The sequence below is a fragment of the Cydia splendana genome, chromosome 5 (assembly GCF_910591565.1).
Source record: "Cydia splendana chromosome 5, ilCydSple1.2, whole genome shotgun sequence".
NCBI classification, from domain to species: Eukaryota; Metazoa; Arthropoda; class Insecta; order Lepidoptera; family Tortricidae; genus Cydia; species Cydia splendana.
The window spans coordinates 18,637,020-18,654,574 of NC_085964.1; the positions used below are offsets into that span (position 1 = coordinate 18,637,020).

At 37.6% G+C, this 17,555-nt stretch overlaps 1 protein-coding gene across 8 annotated transcripts in view; it reads left to right on the top strand.

Moving 5' to 3' along the window:
* LOC134790904 (sodium bicarbonate cotransporter 3) overlaps positions 1 to 17,555 on the top strand; it is a 131,162-nt gene that overhangs the window by 103,059 nt on the left and 10,548 nt on the right. For all 8 annotated transcript variants that reach the window (XM_063761897.1, XM_063761893.1, XM_063761894.1 and 5 more), the window contains exon 3: positions 3,322 to 3,429. In XM_063761897.1, the coding sequence (XP_063617967.1) occupies positions 3,322 to 3,429 (108 nt within the window). The remainder of the gene's footprint in view (positions 1 to 3,321; positions 3,430 to 17,555) is intronic.

The following is a 17,555-nucleotide window of genomic DNA, read 5'->3' on the forward strand; positions in this document are numbered from 1 at the left end:
AAATAAAAAACAAAAGTAGTGGCTTAAAAACTGAATTTTTTTCAATGTTGAAAGTTATTTTCTACACTGGAAACAAAACTAAACTATTATAGTTTTACACATCAAAATACATTGTGTAAAAGAAAAGAATATTTAATTCATGAATACTTATTTTTAATTATATTATTATAATATGAAAAATATAGGCTCACATGCTCTATATTTATTTTAAAGTTTTATCAATAAACTGAACGCACTTCAAAGGAGGTGATTGGCAGAATATAAAAAACAAAAAACGATTGTAGACTAGTCATCCGAATTTGCTCGATCGAATTCTTGGCCGGAAGTGAGATATTTGATATTAAAGGACTCTTTTTTTAGTATGTTGTAAATAATTCTTTAGTATGTTCTAAAACGGTGGCGCATAGCAAAAATGTTCTTATACATAAGTAATCTGCATAAAATTACCCACAAGAAAGATTCAGTACAATTTTTCGCTAGGATCAATATTCAAAGAGATATTAACGCGGGAAAGTTAATTATAATCACTTCTAAGGTCCCTTTTTTTTAGTTTTTCGTAAATAACTCGTAAACGGTGGCCAATATAAAAAAATGTTGTTAAATGTTAATAATCTACACAAAATCCTCTATAAAAAAGATTCAGTACACTTTTCGCAGGGATAATTACTTAAAAAGATAACAAAGAGGGAAAGTTAATTATAATAAATTCTAAGGTTCCTTGTTTATACTTTTTCGTTAATAATTTGAAAAGTATGACTCATAGCAAAAAATACTTATACATAAATAATAAACATAAAATTTCCTACAAGAAACATATGGAACACTTTTCGATAGGATCAATATTTAAAAAAATAAAGCAGCAAGTAAGTTAATTATAATAAATTTAAAAGTCCCTTTTTAGTTTTTCGTAAATAACTTGTAAACTGTGGCCCATAGCAAAATAGGTCATACTTTACAAATTATTTACGAAAAACTAAAATAAAGTGACCTGTGAATTAATTGTTATGAACTTTCTTCCTTTAATATCGTTTCTAATATTGATCCTAGCGAAAAGTGTTCTACATGTTTCTTGTAGGAAATTTTATGTTTATTATTTATGTACAAGATTTTTTTTGCTACGAGTCATACTTTTCAAATTATTAACGAAAAAATAAAAACAAGGAACCTTAGAATTTATTATAATTAACTTTTCCTCTTTATTATCTTTTTAAATATTAATCCCGGCGAAAAGTGTACTGAATCTTATTTGTAGAGAATTTTGTGTAGATTATTAACATTTAACAACATTTTTTTATATTGGCCACCGTTTACGAGTTATTTACGAAAAACTAAAAAAAAGGGACCTTAGAAGTGATTATAATTAACTTTCCCGCGTTAATATCTCTTTGAATATTGATCCTAGCGAAAAATTGTACTGAATCTTTCTTGTGGGTAATTTTATGCAGATTACTTATGTATAAGAACATTTTTGCTATGCGCCACCGTTTTAGAACATACTAAAGAATTATTTACAACATACTAAAAAAAGAGTCCTTTAATATCAAATATCTCACTTCCGGCCAAGAATTCGATCGAGCAAATTCGGATGACTAGTCTACAATCGTTTTTTGTTTTTTATATTCTGCCAATCAGCTCCTTTGAAGTGCGTTCAGTTTATTGATAAAACTTTTAAATAAATATAGAGCCTGTGAGCCTATATTTTTCATATTATAATAATATAATTAAAAATAAGTATTCATGAATTAAATATTCTTTTCTTTTACACAATGTATTTTGATGTGTAAAACTATAATAGTTTAGTTTTGTTTTCAGTGTAGAAAATAACTTTCAACATTGAAAAAAATTCAGTTTTTAAGCCACTACTTTTGTTTTTTATTTTTATTTTGTAAAATCAATCTCACAATCTTTTTTAGCGTGTAATTTCCTGTTATTTGATACCACACACGATTTTTAATATTATTTTTGATTTTTCAAATTTCAAATGTCAATAAATGCGTTTTGCATGAATATATTTTCATATATTTTTAGTATGTCAAAAAGATACAAACATAGAACTAAAAAAATCAAACCCCGTCTTTGTGGGAATTATTTTGACCCTCACCTACAAGTTTTCATACAACTCCTCTACTATAAGAATGATATTATTTCTGAGAACGTGCTTGCTTACCAATACCACAGAATAAATAATAATACTAGGTACAGAAGACTCACTCTCTAACAAAGCGCGTCTGTTACGATCAGGACAGATATGGCCGCTAGGTGGCGACAGGGCCACGCGCGGCTTATGGGTTTCCCCAAAATTGGTGTGGAATGGATGTACTTTTAGCTACCTGTAGCAAAGCGACGGAATCGCGGAGTGAGCCTGCCAATACTTCAAATTAACACTTCATACTTTCCATCGTTCCATAGCATGCATAAACCTTATGGGCCTTGTTGCCTGAATTAAATTTCTAAATAAAAAAAATAAATAAAAAATAAATAATTGAAAATAAAAGACAATTTGGAGGAGATGTATAAAATCGAAGCTAAACAAGTACATTAAAGGGTAGGCTCTTCAAAATTAATTCATTACATTGTGCTTAAGCTTGAATTACCTCTTCTATCCTTTTTAAACTCAGCCACTAAACGCAAGTAAATAATGTTTGAACTCGCAATAAACCCTACTTAGTTATCAATAAGTACGTAAACAGCTCCCGATGTGAAAGCCAACCACATTTACCCGTATGCCACACTTACCCGTATTTCTGCTGTCATCAGTCAAATAAGGTCAATACCTTATTTATTATTAGAATTTATCACCGAACTAAAATTGTTTTTCGTATAAACCTTAGTATCCACACGCTTATTCTTTAATCTCATAGATCACGAAAGGGATTAACTGTCAGGCTGGTTTAACAATGATAAGAACTTATTCGTAGGTCCATATTTCTTCTTTAAAATTCAAACCAAGATTTATACGCAGGCCGCGCATAAATCAGATGTAGTTATGTTACAATTTAAGGGCACCGCTAGCCTGAATTATATGGAAGAGCAGAGCAGCGTTTTCAACGTCGAACGTAAAGATCCGGCAAATGTGTATCGTGTTCGCTAAAAGCTCTAACATATTGGCGTAATGGACCGCAACCTTACGTCCGTTAAGGACGCAGCTATACTTAAATGAGAGCGAGAAAGACATATGCTGACCGGATCAAGGTCGTGGTCCGGTACGCCTGTCTGTTACAGCTTTAATGCTCACGGTCTTTAACTATTCATGTGTATTCCGTACCGTAGTAGGTACGATGCGCTAGTACAATACCAACATTGACATTGTCTTCCTTTCAGGTCACAGAGCGCACACGGTATTCGTTGGCGTGCACGTGCCTGCCCGGAGACACTCGCATCGGAAACACAAACACCACCATCGCGATGGGGAGAAGGACGATCGACCTGGTATGTTCCGAGTAATGTTTCCTACTTTGTCCAATTACTACCCACTTAGGTACTTACTTACTCCGTTGGCTCAGTAACCCAAAATAAGACTTGTACGGTTACCATCAGTTTGTCACTGACATAAACGCCGTCGAGAACGTAATTTACTTTCTATACATCTCGCTCGCACTCGCATATTAGTGCAAACGGGACGTATAGAAAGTAAATTACGTTCTCGACGGTGTTTATATCAGTGACAAACTGATGGTAACCGTACAGGTCTAGCCGACAGTAGCGTCACTTTAGTCACTAAAGTTTATTAGTGACGCCAATTGCTGACTTGAAGTTTGCACAGATCCGTCTCCACCATGTGGTTTTCAACCCTTATCTATATTGGACGCGGTAGCTTATGAATAAGTTTACTATGGGACCAACTTTTAAACCTAACCGGTAATTTAGAAATTTACCCCCTTATTCATAAAACTTAGCAAATCTCTGTTAAATTTTGTCTTTGACAAACGATTATCAACGGCATTTTGTATTTGCAGACTATGAAAAAGTAGGTATGTTTAATTAAAAAAAGAAAAAATTTACAGTTCAACTAAGTACTCCATGTAAAATGTTCCTTTTGAATAGAAAGAATAATGCGTAGTAGAGATGCAGCGGATATTCGGTTACTATCCGGTATCCGGCCTATCCGGCCTCTATTTTAATATCTGGCCGGATACCGGATAGTGACCTACTATCCGGCCGGATACCGGATAGTAACATTGTTTGATTTTGGAGTAAACAAAATTGGATTTAAGAAACAGTCACGGTCATAATCTTACTTGTTATTGTTTTAAAACAATTTAAACATTCCACAGACATGCACGCGCACTCATTTCGAACCTAGAAATGAGTCCGAGCGAAAGAAACCTACGAAACAGGTCAAAATCTGTACAATGCGCACTAGAAAAACCGAAATGTAGGTATAGTTCCGCCGGCCGAATATTCGGCGGCCGGATACCGGATATTCGGCCAATGGGCAGGCCGAAACTCCGGTATCCGGTATCCGGCCAAACAACTATCCGTTGCATCTCTAATGCGTAGGTAGACTAGGTGGGTAAGCTGGGTGAGCTTTGCTTACTCGTATAACGAACGAAAGTTTATGGCTAATGTTTCACTTCTTAAGTTACGCTAAGGGTCATTCCACCGTTTCGGGTGTTACACTTGAACTCTTAAAATAAGGTTTTATTCGATATTGTAACAGGAACTAGGAGGTTATAACTATTGATTCATCTACTACTTTGATAATATTTTCTTTTCCTGTACACACATAATTAAAGTATAAGAGCAATAACGAGAGAATCACTAAAAAGTAGCTGTTTCGGGCGTTACGGGAATTGGCCTATACCTTCTGACCATCAGTACCAAAATGCATAATTTAGCAAATTTTGTCAAGTAACCTCCAGTTTTATTTATGTCAAGTAATAATAGTTAGTATAGTCTACTGAAACACTGAAGTAACACTTATACTTGGTCAAGCAGATCTTGTCAGTAAAAAAAGGCGGCAAATTTGAAAAACGTAGGCGCGAAGGGATATCGTCTCATAGAAATTTGGATTTCGCGCCTTTTTCTACTGACAAGATTTGCTTGACCATCTATAGTATCACTTTTCAATTAATTTTAATAAAATAAATTACCTGTTTCGGGTGTTACTCATGGTTCGTTTCGGGTGTTACGAGTACGAAATTAAGACAGATTTATACGAAATTATGGCTCATTTTATTGAAATTATTGTCTTTTTAATAAATTCGATTAAAAACATAAGTAATAAATGCTGAATTATTATAAAATACATTAATCTTAACAATAAAAACTGTTTCTCGAAGATATCATAATTATTTTTCTTTCGATGCGAATATTACCGAAAATATTCACTTAATCAAAAAATAGTTGATGGTGACACCTATTCATTTTGAAAGATCTATCCAACGACACCCCACATCACAGGATTAGAGTCGCAAAAAAATTAAAAATATTTTGTATACAGGAGCAAACCTAAAAAAATTTTTTTTGTAGTTTTTGTGTTACTACTTTGTCGCCATGATTGATTTATGTATCCATGCCAAATTGTAGCTTTCTAGCACTAACGCCACTAACCATCACGGAGAAAAGCCGGGGACTGACAGGCGGACGTACAACACGTTTCGGGTGTTACACAACTTCAAACTTTAAACATACGACTAAAGCAGACGCTAAAACAACAACTATTACACATTTGCATAGGTTCACATCATAGCCTTTCTTTGGCAAAACATGTTTGGCTATAGTTAATTACGGGAAAAGTTACACATACTTTTATCTCTTTCCCGTTTCGGGTGTTACTTTGAGACCACAGTCTAGAATACTCTTGTAAAAACCGATTAATCCATGCTTTTTAATATTTTTAAAGACAAATTATAAAATTACGATATTTTACCTGAAATAACTGCGGGAAATTTGTAACAGTTTACAGTTACTTTCTTTTTAATTAGTCTTGCCAATATCGCTGTATAAAATTAGTTTTACGCCTATCATTTAAACGTTGCGATTAAGTACATGAAAAACATGTAAAAATTGTTTTTTTTTTCGGTTTTTTTTTCTGACATGAAGGTTTGGTATGTTTTCTATGGAAATAGGTTAGTGTTGACTTCTTAAACTAATTTTCATTTTTGAACCCTTGGTAGCGTTTATTATGGAATGACCCCTAAGTAACCGGGCGCAATTGTCTTGACCATAGAGAATTTGAAATAGAGCTACACTACATTTACTGCCATCTTTCAACAGAAGATTAAAACTGTTAGAACGCCATTCGATTTTGATTATTATTCTTTCACTGATATGTGTTAACTTGTTAAATATTCATATTAACGCCATCTACTCGAGCGTAGGCTGAAGGTTATGGCGCGATTGCTCGAAAAGATTGCACCATACCTTTGGCCTAGTGTCGAGTAGATGGCGTTAATATTAATATTTAACAAGTTAATACATATCAGTGAAAGAATAATGATCAAAATCTAATGGCGTTCTAACAGTTTTAATCTTCTGTCGAAAGCTGACAGTAAATTTACTGGGCTACATAATTTACTTTGACAATCCGCCTTTATACACTCTATTATCTTTGATCGTAGTATAGCTATAGTTGAATTATCGAGAAGATGGAATTGCATTTGTAGTGGTTGTATGCTGATAGTACAAGAAAATAGAAAATTCAAATATAGAATGCCTGTAAACAAACAATACTACTACATATGCAATTCCACGCTCTCGATGATTCAACTATACCTATCTACTTATTCAGTCGGACGGGAGCAAACATACTCACCTGTAGTATGTAAATATTATATTATTATGACCTGTATTAAATACCTATCAGTGTTTAGTAGAGAAGGAAAACATGTCGAGTTTGTATTTATTACTTTTAGTGATGGTATATTATATTTATTGTAACGATGTATAACGTTATCATATCGCGAAATTCGCAAATTAGTAACTAAATATTATTGTTTTAATTATAAGAATCCTGCAATATCGTTTGACCCAGTATTCTTTCCGAATGGGTCATTGCCTCTGAACGAGCCGAATCGAGAAATACGAGCAAACGGTAATTCGAAGTCGTATTCGCTCCACAGATTTTGCCTCACAGACCACTTTCACTAATACATGGAGCATATAATATATCTTCTTGGTCGTATGTTGTCAAAGTAGTGGTGGTCATTGAAGTCGTTGTGCGGCCTTTTTTAGGGTACACTTCCGTACCCAAAGGGTAAAAACGGTACCCTATTACTAAGACTCCGCTGTCCGTCCGTCTGTCCGTCTGTCTGTCTGGCACCAGGCTGTATCTCATGAACCATGATAGCTAGACAGTTGAAATTTTCACAGATGATGTATTTCTGTTGCCGCTATAAGAAAAATACTCGTACGCGAGGCGCACTCGCACTTGGCCGGTTTTTATTGTTTCCTGCCATGCTTTTCACCACGCACAGCTACACGTCCACAGGGCCGCATCGCACGTATCGGACGCATAGCATGCAACGGATCAGTGGACGCACTTGTGAGACTTTCTATACAAAGAATACTAAAATCTGTTGCGTGCGATGCGTCCGATACGTGCGATGCGACCCTGAGGACGTCTACCTTTTCTTTACTTGGTCGGTCCATCGCATTGAGCAATGCTTATAATATAATTGGACGTATGTAGGTACTTCATACTTTAGCAACACTTTACGCTACTGCAAAGCTTACCAAAACACTTTGCTTACATACTGTTGCTACAGTAGAAAGTGCTTCTAGTTAGTAGAGAATGTAGAGATATGCCTCTTTCAAAATTACCTAGCATTCAAGGTCACCCCAATGCACCATATTCAATGAATGACTTCTTATTGACAGAAAGTTAAATTTAATTGACTGATCTTTGTGGATTGCACCTTTTCCCAAAATTACGTATAATCGTACAAACAGCAAAACTCTTAACTGTCCATTGGTGGACCTTATGCCTTTTGAACTGTGTGTCCTCGCTCTTTTTGTAACTCTTTACGATGCGGTGTCTGTTTGCCTTCATGATCGACAATTCGACACAGCAATTAAGTTTCTCCCGAAGCTGGAACGCCGACTCAATCAATCCGCTACGAGAACGAATTGAAGCGGCATTTGAACTAAAATCATCTGTTCTTGGTTTGATTTCAATTTCCAATAGGCCCAGGCCTAGTGCATGAACTATAGGGGGCAGCATAGGAGCCGTCAGATTTTTGGCGCGATGCATAAATGTGTCGTTTATGCTTCCGATGTAGCCCACAAGATGGCAGAACCTACTATTCAGGCAGTTCCGACGAGATGGTAGCACTTGCTATGACAATGTACATGTGCAAATATGTCTCCGATTCAGGCCACAAAATGGCAGACCTTCCAACGCGCACTGTCCCTATCGTGTTCTTGAAGTCTGCTTGGCTCAGTGCAAATGCAAATCGTATATATCTAGACTGTGCCGTATGCATGATTATTAGACCGCAGTTTGACTTCTGATCCTTGTAGTTTACACCTTAAGCATTTATTTGATCATATTTCATTTACATATTGTATGAGGGGCCCACTGATTAATAGTCCGCCGGACGGTATCGGTCTGTTAGTTAGAACAAAATTTGGACAGTTCCGAACAACTGACAGGCTGATACCGTCCGGCGGACTGTTAATCAGTGGGCCCCTTAGACACGTGTAAACAAATGACTACATAATAATTCTCATTTCAGCGGCCCTGGGTTTATTTATATCTTTTATCAAAGAAAATATAGGCCTTTTACTTAAATACATACAACATGATATAACAACATTTCTCCTTGTGAAGATCACATTCACAGTACCTATATGTGTACCTAACCAATTATCTAATACCTATCCTCTCTGCTAATACATAAAATAAAGTCTGTTTTGTGACTATTTACTATTGTTTTAAGGTTTTAATGGCGTTATTTCAATTAAATCGTAATTTAAAAATTTAAAGTTACTTTTGTACGTATACCTAGTCTTAAAAATACTACGAAGCAGATTTATGTCTGCACGGATAATTGGTTTAACTTACAGATGTGACGGTTGCGTAAATTTTGAATTATCTCGGAAATATTAGGAAAATTTCACAGGAAAAGGGAACTTTCATTTTGGAAAAGGGTTTTTTTCCTACTACACAAATATGAGAAATTTCCGAAATTTTTACATGTGAAAATTTCGCATATTTGGTAAGTTTCCGATGATGGCACTTCAAGAATTTAGCCAACTCTCTAGGCTAATTCGAACTTACATTCATGATGTAGTTTGGTATCGGCGGCGGCGCGAGCGAGACGCACCGGCGAATAATAATAAAATTACAACATTTTGACATCATAATTTAAGTTCATATTGGTCTTTGGTCCGTTTGTTGTATGGGAGCTCCTTTTAAATATTTATTTCATTATGTTTTTAGTATTTGTTGTTATAGCGGCAACAAAAATACATCATCTGTGAAAATTTCAACTGTCTAGCTATCACGGTTCATGGAATACAGCCTGGTGACAGACAGACGGACTGAGGAGTCTTAGTAGGTAATAGGGTCCCGTTTTTACCCTTCGTGTACGGAATCCTAAAAAAGAATTTAATACAAGATTCTGAAAACAGCCATTTCCTCTAACGCATTAATTTAATACGATGAATACTTCATTTATTAACAAAGACACCTACAATCAGACTTCTTCGAATCAATTTAATTACTTACCGAAGTAAATTACGGTTAGGATTTTCTTTAATTGAATTGAATGTTTGATGTCTGAATAAATAACTTGTCACAGTTCCCGGATATATTTGATAAAGTTTATTCGACATTTTCCTTGTTTTCTATTTATAAGTAAATTTGGGATAAATTAATGTATGTATAGTAGGTACACAGTATTAGTATTAAAACTATTCTAGAACTCGATTTTCGCTCATGTCATCCAGATATGGGTGAATATGGTATCGATGCATTCAGTGTAATGCCCTGAACACAAATATGAAATGATAAGCGCAAAAGTGGTGGGGGTAGTTGATGTGACGACATAAAGTCGGCAGTACAATCTTTTTAAACATATCATGTGGGGTACCAAATGAAAGGACTTTGTGAGTAGATCACAAATATATAACATACTGTAACATTTGCATTACTTTGTCTAACAAATTATTAGAAAACGTTCAAAATTTTCTCAATCATTGATCTGCTCTATGTTGAATATGTCTGAATAGATTAGTCTAAAATAAATACCAAGTGACTGTGAATATCCTCTATATAATGTTAAAAATTAATTAACCAGAAAAGTAGGTACATCAAGTTGTAAAAAAGTATTGATATTTTTCTGTTACATTAAACTGCAACTACACTCGGGTGCAAAGAAATCGGACCACCCCAGCATTTTTATCATTTTTTCAATTTCTGTAAAAACTGCATGTGCTACTGTGACATATTATATACCTAATGAAAGGTTGGCTTTTCCTCTATAAATTGATGTGCTTTTCACAGGTTTACTTCCAATATTTTCAGGCTTTCAGGGCTAAGAACTTTGTCACCCTAAAAATGCATACTGGAGTGAAACTTATGCATAATGGGAAAACTGCGATTCTAAAGATATCAAGTAAAAATTAAAACAATTTTCAGCATTTTAATACCGTATATTGCCTCCTCTAGCCCTACGACATGCAGTCATTCGGTTTTTCATTGATCTTATGAATTTTTTTACAGTGTCTTGAGGGATGCCCGCCCATTCTTCTTCGATCGCAGTCTTTAGCTCCAGTAAGGATTCAGGGGCGGGATTTCTGGCCCGGATTCTTCTTTTCAGCTCGTCCCAAATGTGCTCGATCGGGTTTAGGTCAGGACTGCGGGCTGGCCACTCCATGACTCTGATGCCGACCTCCTCCAAGTACTCCTTAGTGATCCGGGCTGTTTGCGGCCGAGCGTTATCTTGCATGAGGATGAACTCATCGCCGATATAACCCGCAAATGGGACCACATGATCAGCCAGGATTTCCTCCACGTACCGACGTGCAGTCAAACCGCCTGAATTCGGTCTGGTACCTGGCCCTGTGATGAACACAATGTCCGTCTTCGCTTCCAAAGAAATACCAGCCCAGACCATGATTGACCCCCCACCATAAGCAACACGTTCCTCGATGCAGCATTGAGAGAACCGCTCCCCAGGTCTTCGGTAGACTCGTACCCGTCCGTCATTGCCAGACAAAGTTATCCTGCACTCGTCGGAAAAAAGTACGGAACTCCATTGCTGAAGGGTCCATTCTTCATGTTCGCGAGCGAAGACGCGTCGTTGTCCACGATGTATTGGGGTGAGTTTTGGGCCATTTGCAGCTCTGTGAGCTGTCAATTCCTTCTCCTTCAGTCGTCTTCTAACTGTCCATCGGCTGATAGACACATTCCTGGTCTCTAGGAGCTTCTGCTGAAGCTGAACGGCATTCAGTCGACGATTTCGTAGCGAGGTAAGAACGATGAAACGGTCATCTCTCTCAGAAGTGATGCGAGTTCTGCCAGTTCCGGGTCTTCTGGATAACGTCTGATCTACGCGGAATCTCTGAAAGACACGTTGAACCGATGACTTCGATAGGTTGAGTTGTCGAGCCACTGCACGTTGACTAAGCCCTCCCTGCAATAGGGCAACTGCTTGGCCGGCTTCAGTCGAGGTAGTATCCATTTTTCTCCAGTTTTTCCAGGTTCAGGCGATGAGAGTAGTGTTCAGGAAGACGTACCAATCACGAATGATGCATAAACAATGATAATGACTGTTTTTATACCTAATGATAAGTGGTCAATTAGTGCATGCGCTAATGAGGCAGTTGGAGGGGGGTGATTTCCAGGCCCATATTTTGCACAATATCCATCCCCACTCCTGAATATTGATGTCATTTGATAGGGCAGAAAATTATCTACCACGTGGTATTTAAATTATCATGATCGAGGTTACAGTTTTTACACAAATTGAAAAAATGTTGAAAATGCTGGGGTGGTCCGATTTCTTTGCACCCGAGTGTATTATAAAAAATGGACAGAGTTTCGTACAAATGACTCCATATTAAAAGAACTCGGCATCAGACAGCGCCTATCAACCACAGTGGAGTCACGCATTCTGACTTTCTTCGGCCATGTTTCTCGTCGTGGTAATGACTCCATAGAGCCTCTCGTAGTGCAGGGAAAGGTCGAAGGCACCAGGCCACGTGGTAGATCACCAATGAGATGGACAGACCAGATCAAGGCCGCAACTAAGTGCTCGGTTTACGAATGTACCCGGAAAGCTGCAGTCCGCGACGAATGGCGCCGTATTAGCAAGATCATCACTCATCGAGATTCACAATGATGACCACGACCACTCTGGCAAGAGTGTACCGACTAAGAAGAAGAATTATAAAAAAAACCGGACAAGCGCGAGTTAAACTCGCTTGGAGAGGGTTCCGTACGTCGCGATAAGGAATCTAAGTCTAAAAAAAATAATGTATTTATTAACCATTAAGCAGTGGCGTAGCTAGCATGGGTGGCACCCGGGGCGGAAATTGTGGGTGTCACCCCAAAATTCAATCAAAATTGTAAAATATGTTTAATATTTTACAATTATAAAATTACGTTTAATATTCCATAGCTCACAATTTACTCCATCGCTTTCATTTTAGATTCCATGAACTCTCAATAGTCCACACCCTGGCGGGTGTTGCCTCTGCGCGCGTTCTATGACACGGGCAAGGACAGCATCCGCTCGGTGTAACCCACATTTCATAAGTGTCATAAGGGTCTACATGTTGGCCTGGGCTCCGCGCACGCCTCCCAAAAGTCCGAGTCATCATTGTCCCGTGAAAGATATACAAATAATTTACGTTAAAAAAAAATTAAAAACTTTTTTTGCCAAGTGCGCGATTTCAAAGAGATTTTGTAAAATCCCATTTCACAATGAATTTCAAATAGTCCAGAGTCACCCAATTAGAAATAGTGACATAGCTTCTCAATTACAGAAATAATCACATAATTAAAAAAAACTTTCTGAATAAAAAAACCTACGAGGCACCAACATATTATTGTTACATACCAGGAACCCCGAGAGATGTTAACCATGCATTTCTGAGGCCAAAATAAGGAAAAAATACTAAAAGAGTTTACGTCAATTTCGCCAAAATAAAATTGTTTTTCGATTTTTTGTACATAAAATGTAAATGTTATAATTTATAAAACTGACACCCAAAAATAATTTTTACTTTTTTTTGTCAATTACAGAAATAATCACAATTAAAAAAAAACTTTCCAAATTTGCGAAACTTTCCACATGAGAATTTCTCGTTTTTCGATTTTTTGTACATAAAATGTAAATGCTATAATTTGTAAAACTGTCACCCAAAAATAATTTTAACTTTTTTTTGTCATTTACAGAAATAATCACATAATTTAAAAAAAACTTTCCAAAGTTGCGAAACTTTCCACATGAGAATTTCTCGGTAACTTCGAAGAATGTTCTGGAGAACGAGAATTTATTTATTTATCGTAGTTTATACCATGAATATTCACGATAGTTTAGGTGTAGTATCCTTACCCCCAGAAAATTCCGACTTTTGGTCTACCGCTTCCGGTCAGAAAAATGTATGACGGCCCGGCCAAACGGTCAGACCTAGGTGGGGGGTGCTCGACCAAATGTCATATTGACGCCGCCATAGTTTTTTTTCAATATGGCAGACTTTTTTTTTTAATTTTTTCAAGTTTGCACTAGCGCGCTGAAATTTTAGCCACGGAATCTCGGGATCCCCTAAACACCTATCAAAAATTGTTTTTTTGGAAAAATGCAACAATTGCGGGAAAACTGGCCACTTTTATTTTGTATGGCAACTTTTAAACGGTGCGTGATAGGTGGGGGGTGCTCGACCAAAGCGGCTACCGCGAAAATCGAAATACGCAAATTGCGGGGATCTTTCTCTTTTACTCCAATGAAGGCGTAATTAGAGTGACAGAGAAGAATCCCCGCAATTTGCGAACTTCGATTTTCGCGGTTACAGCCCAAATGTCATAGAGGGCCCCGAGACAAAACAAACTGCATTAAAAAAAAATGGCCGACTTTTTTTTTAATTTTTTTCAACTTGGTGCGAGCGCGCTGAGATTTGGCATGGCGGGAGATAGAGGCCTCTAGATTCCTATGTCAAAAAAAAGTTTTTTTTGAAAAAATCCAAGATGGCGGAACAATAATTTCCATGTTCTGAGAACATTCTCGAGAACGTTTCCGCTTTTTGGGAATGTTCTGCAATTTGTACATTGCTATGCTGGTGCTACTGGACTATGAAACTAGGCGAATTCCAAAACAGTTTATAGGACATTTTAGTCTTTAAATATGATCAGGAATATTCTGTCAAAATCTCTCGGGTTCCTCGTGGGCATGTTGTATATTATTTCCTTAATGGCGGTTGTGCAATCTGCCACAGTTTTACGAATTTTTATAGATGGCACTACTGATGTTCACGGTCGGGTGTCACCCCCCAAATGGGTGACACCCGGGGCGGGCCGCCCCCGCCACCCCCCCCCCTAGCTACGCCACTGCCATTAAGACTAATAGTTACTATACCTGTATTGTAATAATTATTAATTTATTTTAAGATTTTTATAATGAAATTTTGTTGTTTTAAATATATGGTTAGTTCTGAACTTGTCAAAGGGCCCTTCAGGTCTTCTTGCCGAATAATTTATGTACATTAGAATTTTGAATTTTTAATAATGAATACAAATTTTTTTTTAACTAAGTTAGAGTCTGTTTGGAAAGAGAAGAATAGTGGAATGTATTGAGCCCCATCTATTGTGGTATTCTGCCTTGTAGCATGGTCTAATAAAACATGGTCTTCCATTCCCAAAGTGACACGCGATTACGTCACAATAACATTGCCACTTTATTTCAACATAACATGTTACATGGGTACATTATACCTATGGTTAATAAGTTAAAATATTTCTTCATAATTTTATAATTTTCATTTATATGTATTTTAGCTTAAATTTTACAATAACACGTCATTTTTAATTACTCGTTAGCAATATCTTCCGATTCACGAAAGAAATTTCAGACTTTCGGGTAATTCTGTTTATACTACTGGCAACACAGGATAGCGATGTGGACATTTGACAATTCGGATCTAGATAACTTCATGCCCTGACCGTCATCCTTGTCGAACGCGTGTTAATTGTTATTTCCTTCTCGCTCAGTGTCAGCAGTCGCAGTGTTTTACAAACTTTTCACGTCGTAAGCTTGGTAATTAATTTGTAACTGTGAATTAGTTTTTTAAACGTTTGTCTTGTATAGATAAATAAAGTTTAATTTAATACATTAGATTTGTTTTATTTTACTATGTTTCTACATAAATAACTTAAAATTAATGCCGTTAAAATAATTTTCACCGTTGGTTAAAATTCTCCCACATTTCAAAGTTTGAGAACCTGTAAACAGCATGATGACGTAGGCGCGTGTCAGTTAGGTCATACGCGAATCTCGGAATGGAGTACCAGGCGGAGTATATTATTATACCATGCCTTGTAGTGTATTCTTTAATTTATGGGCTAAAACCAAGCGATAAAGGGTATTGTGATATTAATTTTTTTGTCTTATCCCGAAAATTAATATTGAAATCTCCCGCTATAATAATCTCTGCGGCACTCAGATTAGTGACGTCGGGCTGCGCCCGCCGTTCAGATCGCCCCGCATGCGCGCCCGCGCTGGGTGCCTGCGGCACCCAGAGTAGTGACGTCGGGCTGCGCCCTCCGTTCAGATCGCCCCGCATGCGCGCCCGCGCTGGGTGCCTGCGGCACCCAGAGTAGTGACGTCGGGCTGCGCCCTCCGTTCAGATCGCCCCGCAACCCGCATGCGCACCCGCGCTGGGTGCCTGCGGCACCCAGAGTAGTGACGTCGGGCTGCGCCCTCCGTTCAGATCGCCCCGCTTGCGCACCCGCGCTGGGTGCCTGCGGCACCCATAGTAGTGACGTCGGGCTCCGCCCGCCGTTCAGATCGCCCCGCATCCAAATTCCGCGCGATCGAGACGCGCGGCGACTGATTTTGTGACACTGACATTGATATTAAGTTAAACATAGTGCCTACATTCTTTTTGCGTTGGTTAGGCGTAGGTATTTCTGTTATTTCAAGATAACAGATATACGTCTGACACAGCAGTTCGGCCTTCTCATTTAGCTACTTAAACCAATTATTTGTTATATATGTTTGAGCACTAACCTCCTGCAGCTCATCATTCGACCTTGCGTGGAGGTGCACCTCTCTCGGATGCTTCAGGCCTTCGGCCCCACGCAAAGCTTGGCCCTCGACCTTCGCACTAGCTGTCCACACCACGTTTCACGTAAACAATAGCGGTTGTGACTTGTGGCCCTGATACAGCCTACCCGCAATTTCTGTTCTTAAGTCCGACTCACGCTTGACTGCAGACTTCTTATAGGTTTTACACTATAACTTGTACACTATAACTGTTCTCTGTTTGAGCACTAACCTTCCGCAACTCAGCCTTCGGCCGCGCGTTTCAATGAGCCTCTGCGGGACGCTTCGGGCCTTCGGCCCTACGCGTAGCTCGGCCTTCGGCCTTCGCAATAGCTGTCCACACCACGTTTCACGTAAACCATAACGGCTCTATCCCTAAAACAGCCCAACCGCGTTTTGTTCTTAAGTCCGACTCACGCTTGACTGTAGATTTCTAATAGGTTTTCCTGTCATCTAGAGGTGAAGAACTATTATGAGTATTTTTTTCATAATTTTTGACCCAGTGGTATCGGAGTTAAGGGGGGCGGAATGGTCATTTTTTGCCTATATTCTTAAATAACTTCTAAATTATTTATAATAAAATTATAAAAAAAAAATATTTGATACCCTTAAAATAAGCCCTTTCATTTAATATGTAACACGATATGGTTTGCAAAACTTTGTTTTTTAATTTTCTTATTTTGCTCCCAAAAGTGCCCCCTATATTTAAAATTCATTTGTTTTCATTACATGTACGTCTTTGGGTCACAGACTTGCATATGTGTACCAAATTTCAACTTAATTGGTCCAGTTTTGGAGAAAATAGACTGTGACAGACGGACAGACAGACGCACGAGTGATCCTATACGGGTTCCGTTTTTTCCTTTTGAGGTACGGAACCCTAACAAACAAAAAACCCGACAGTGTAGGTACATATATTGTGTGTACATATATTTATGAAATGGTCTTTTCATTTTACTAGCTTTTATTTGGTACCCATATTGCTACAGTAAGAAAAAATAACAATCCCCTCCCTTTTTTCATTTGTGGGCCGTCCATCGCTCGAAAAGATACACCATACCTTTTAGGGCTTGCAATATCGGATGGTTTCCAATTCCGGAACTGATTTTCGATATTGGATTCCAATTCCGGAACTGGTTCCGGAATTAGGGTTTATCGTAATTTTAAGAGATTTTTTTGTAAGAAACAACAAAAAATGTGAAATTCCGATACTTTACGTACATAATTTTATAAAATAATTAAATTTAATAGCTTCCTACTCTTCCTAACCTAGTAGGTAGTGGTGTTGTAAGAAGTTGAAGGTCTAAGTTTGGCTTTATCCTTCCTAGTTCCTAATTATGATTC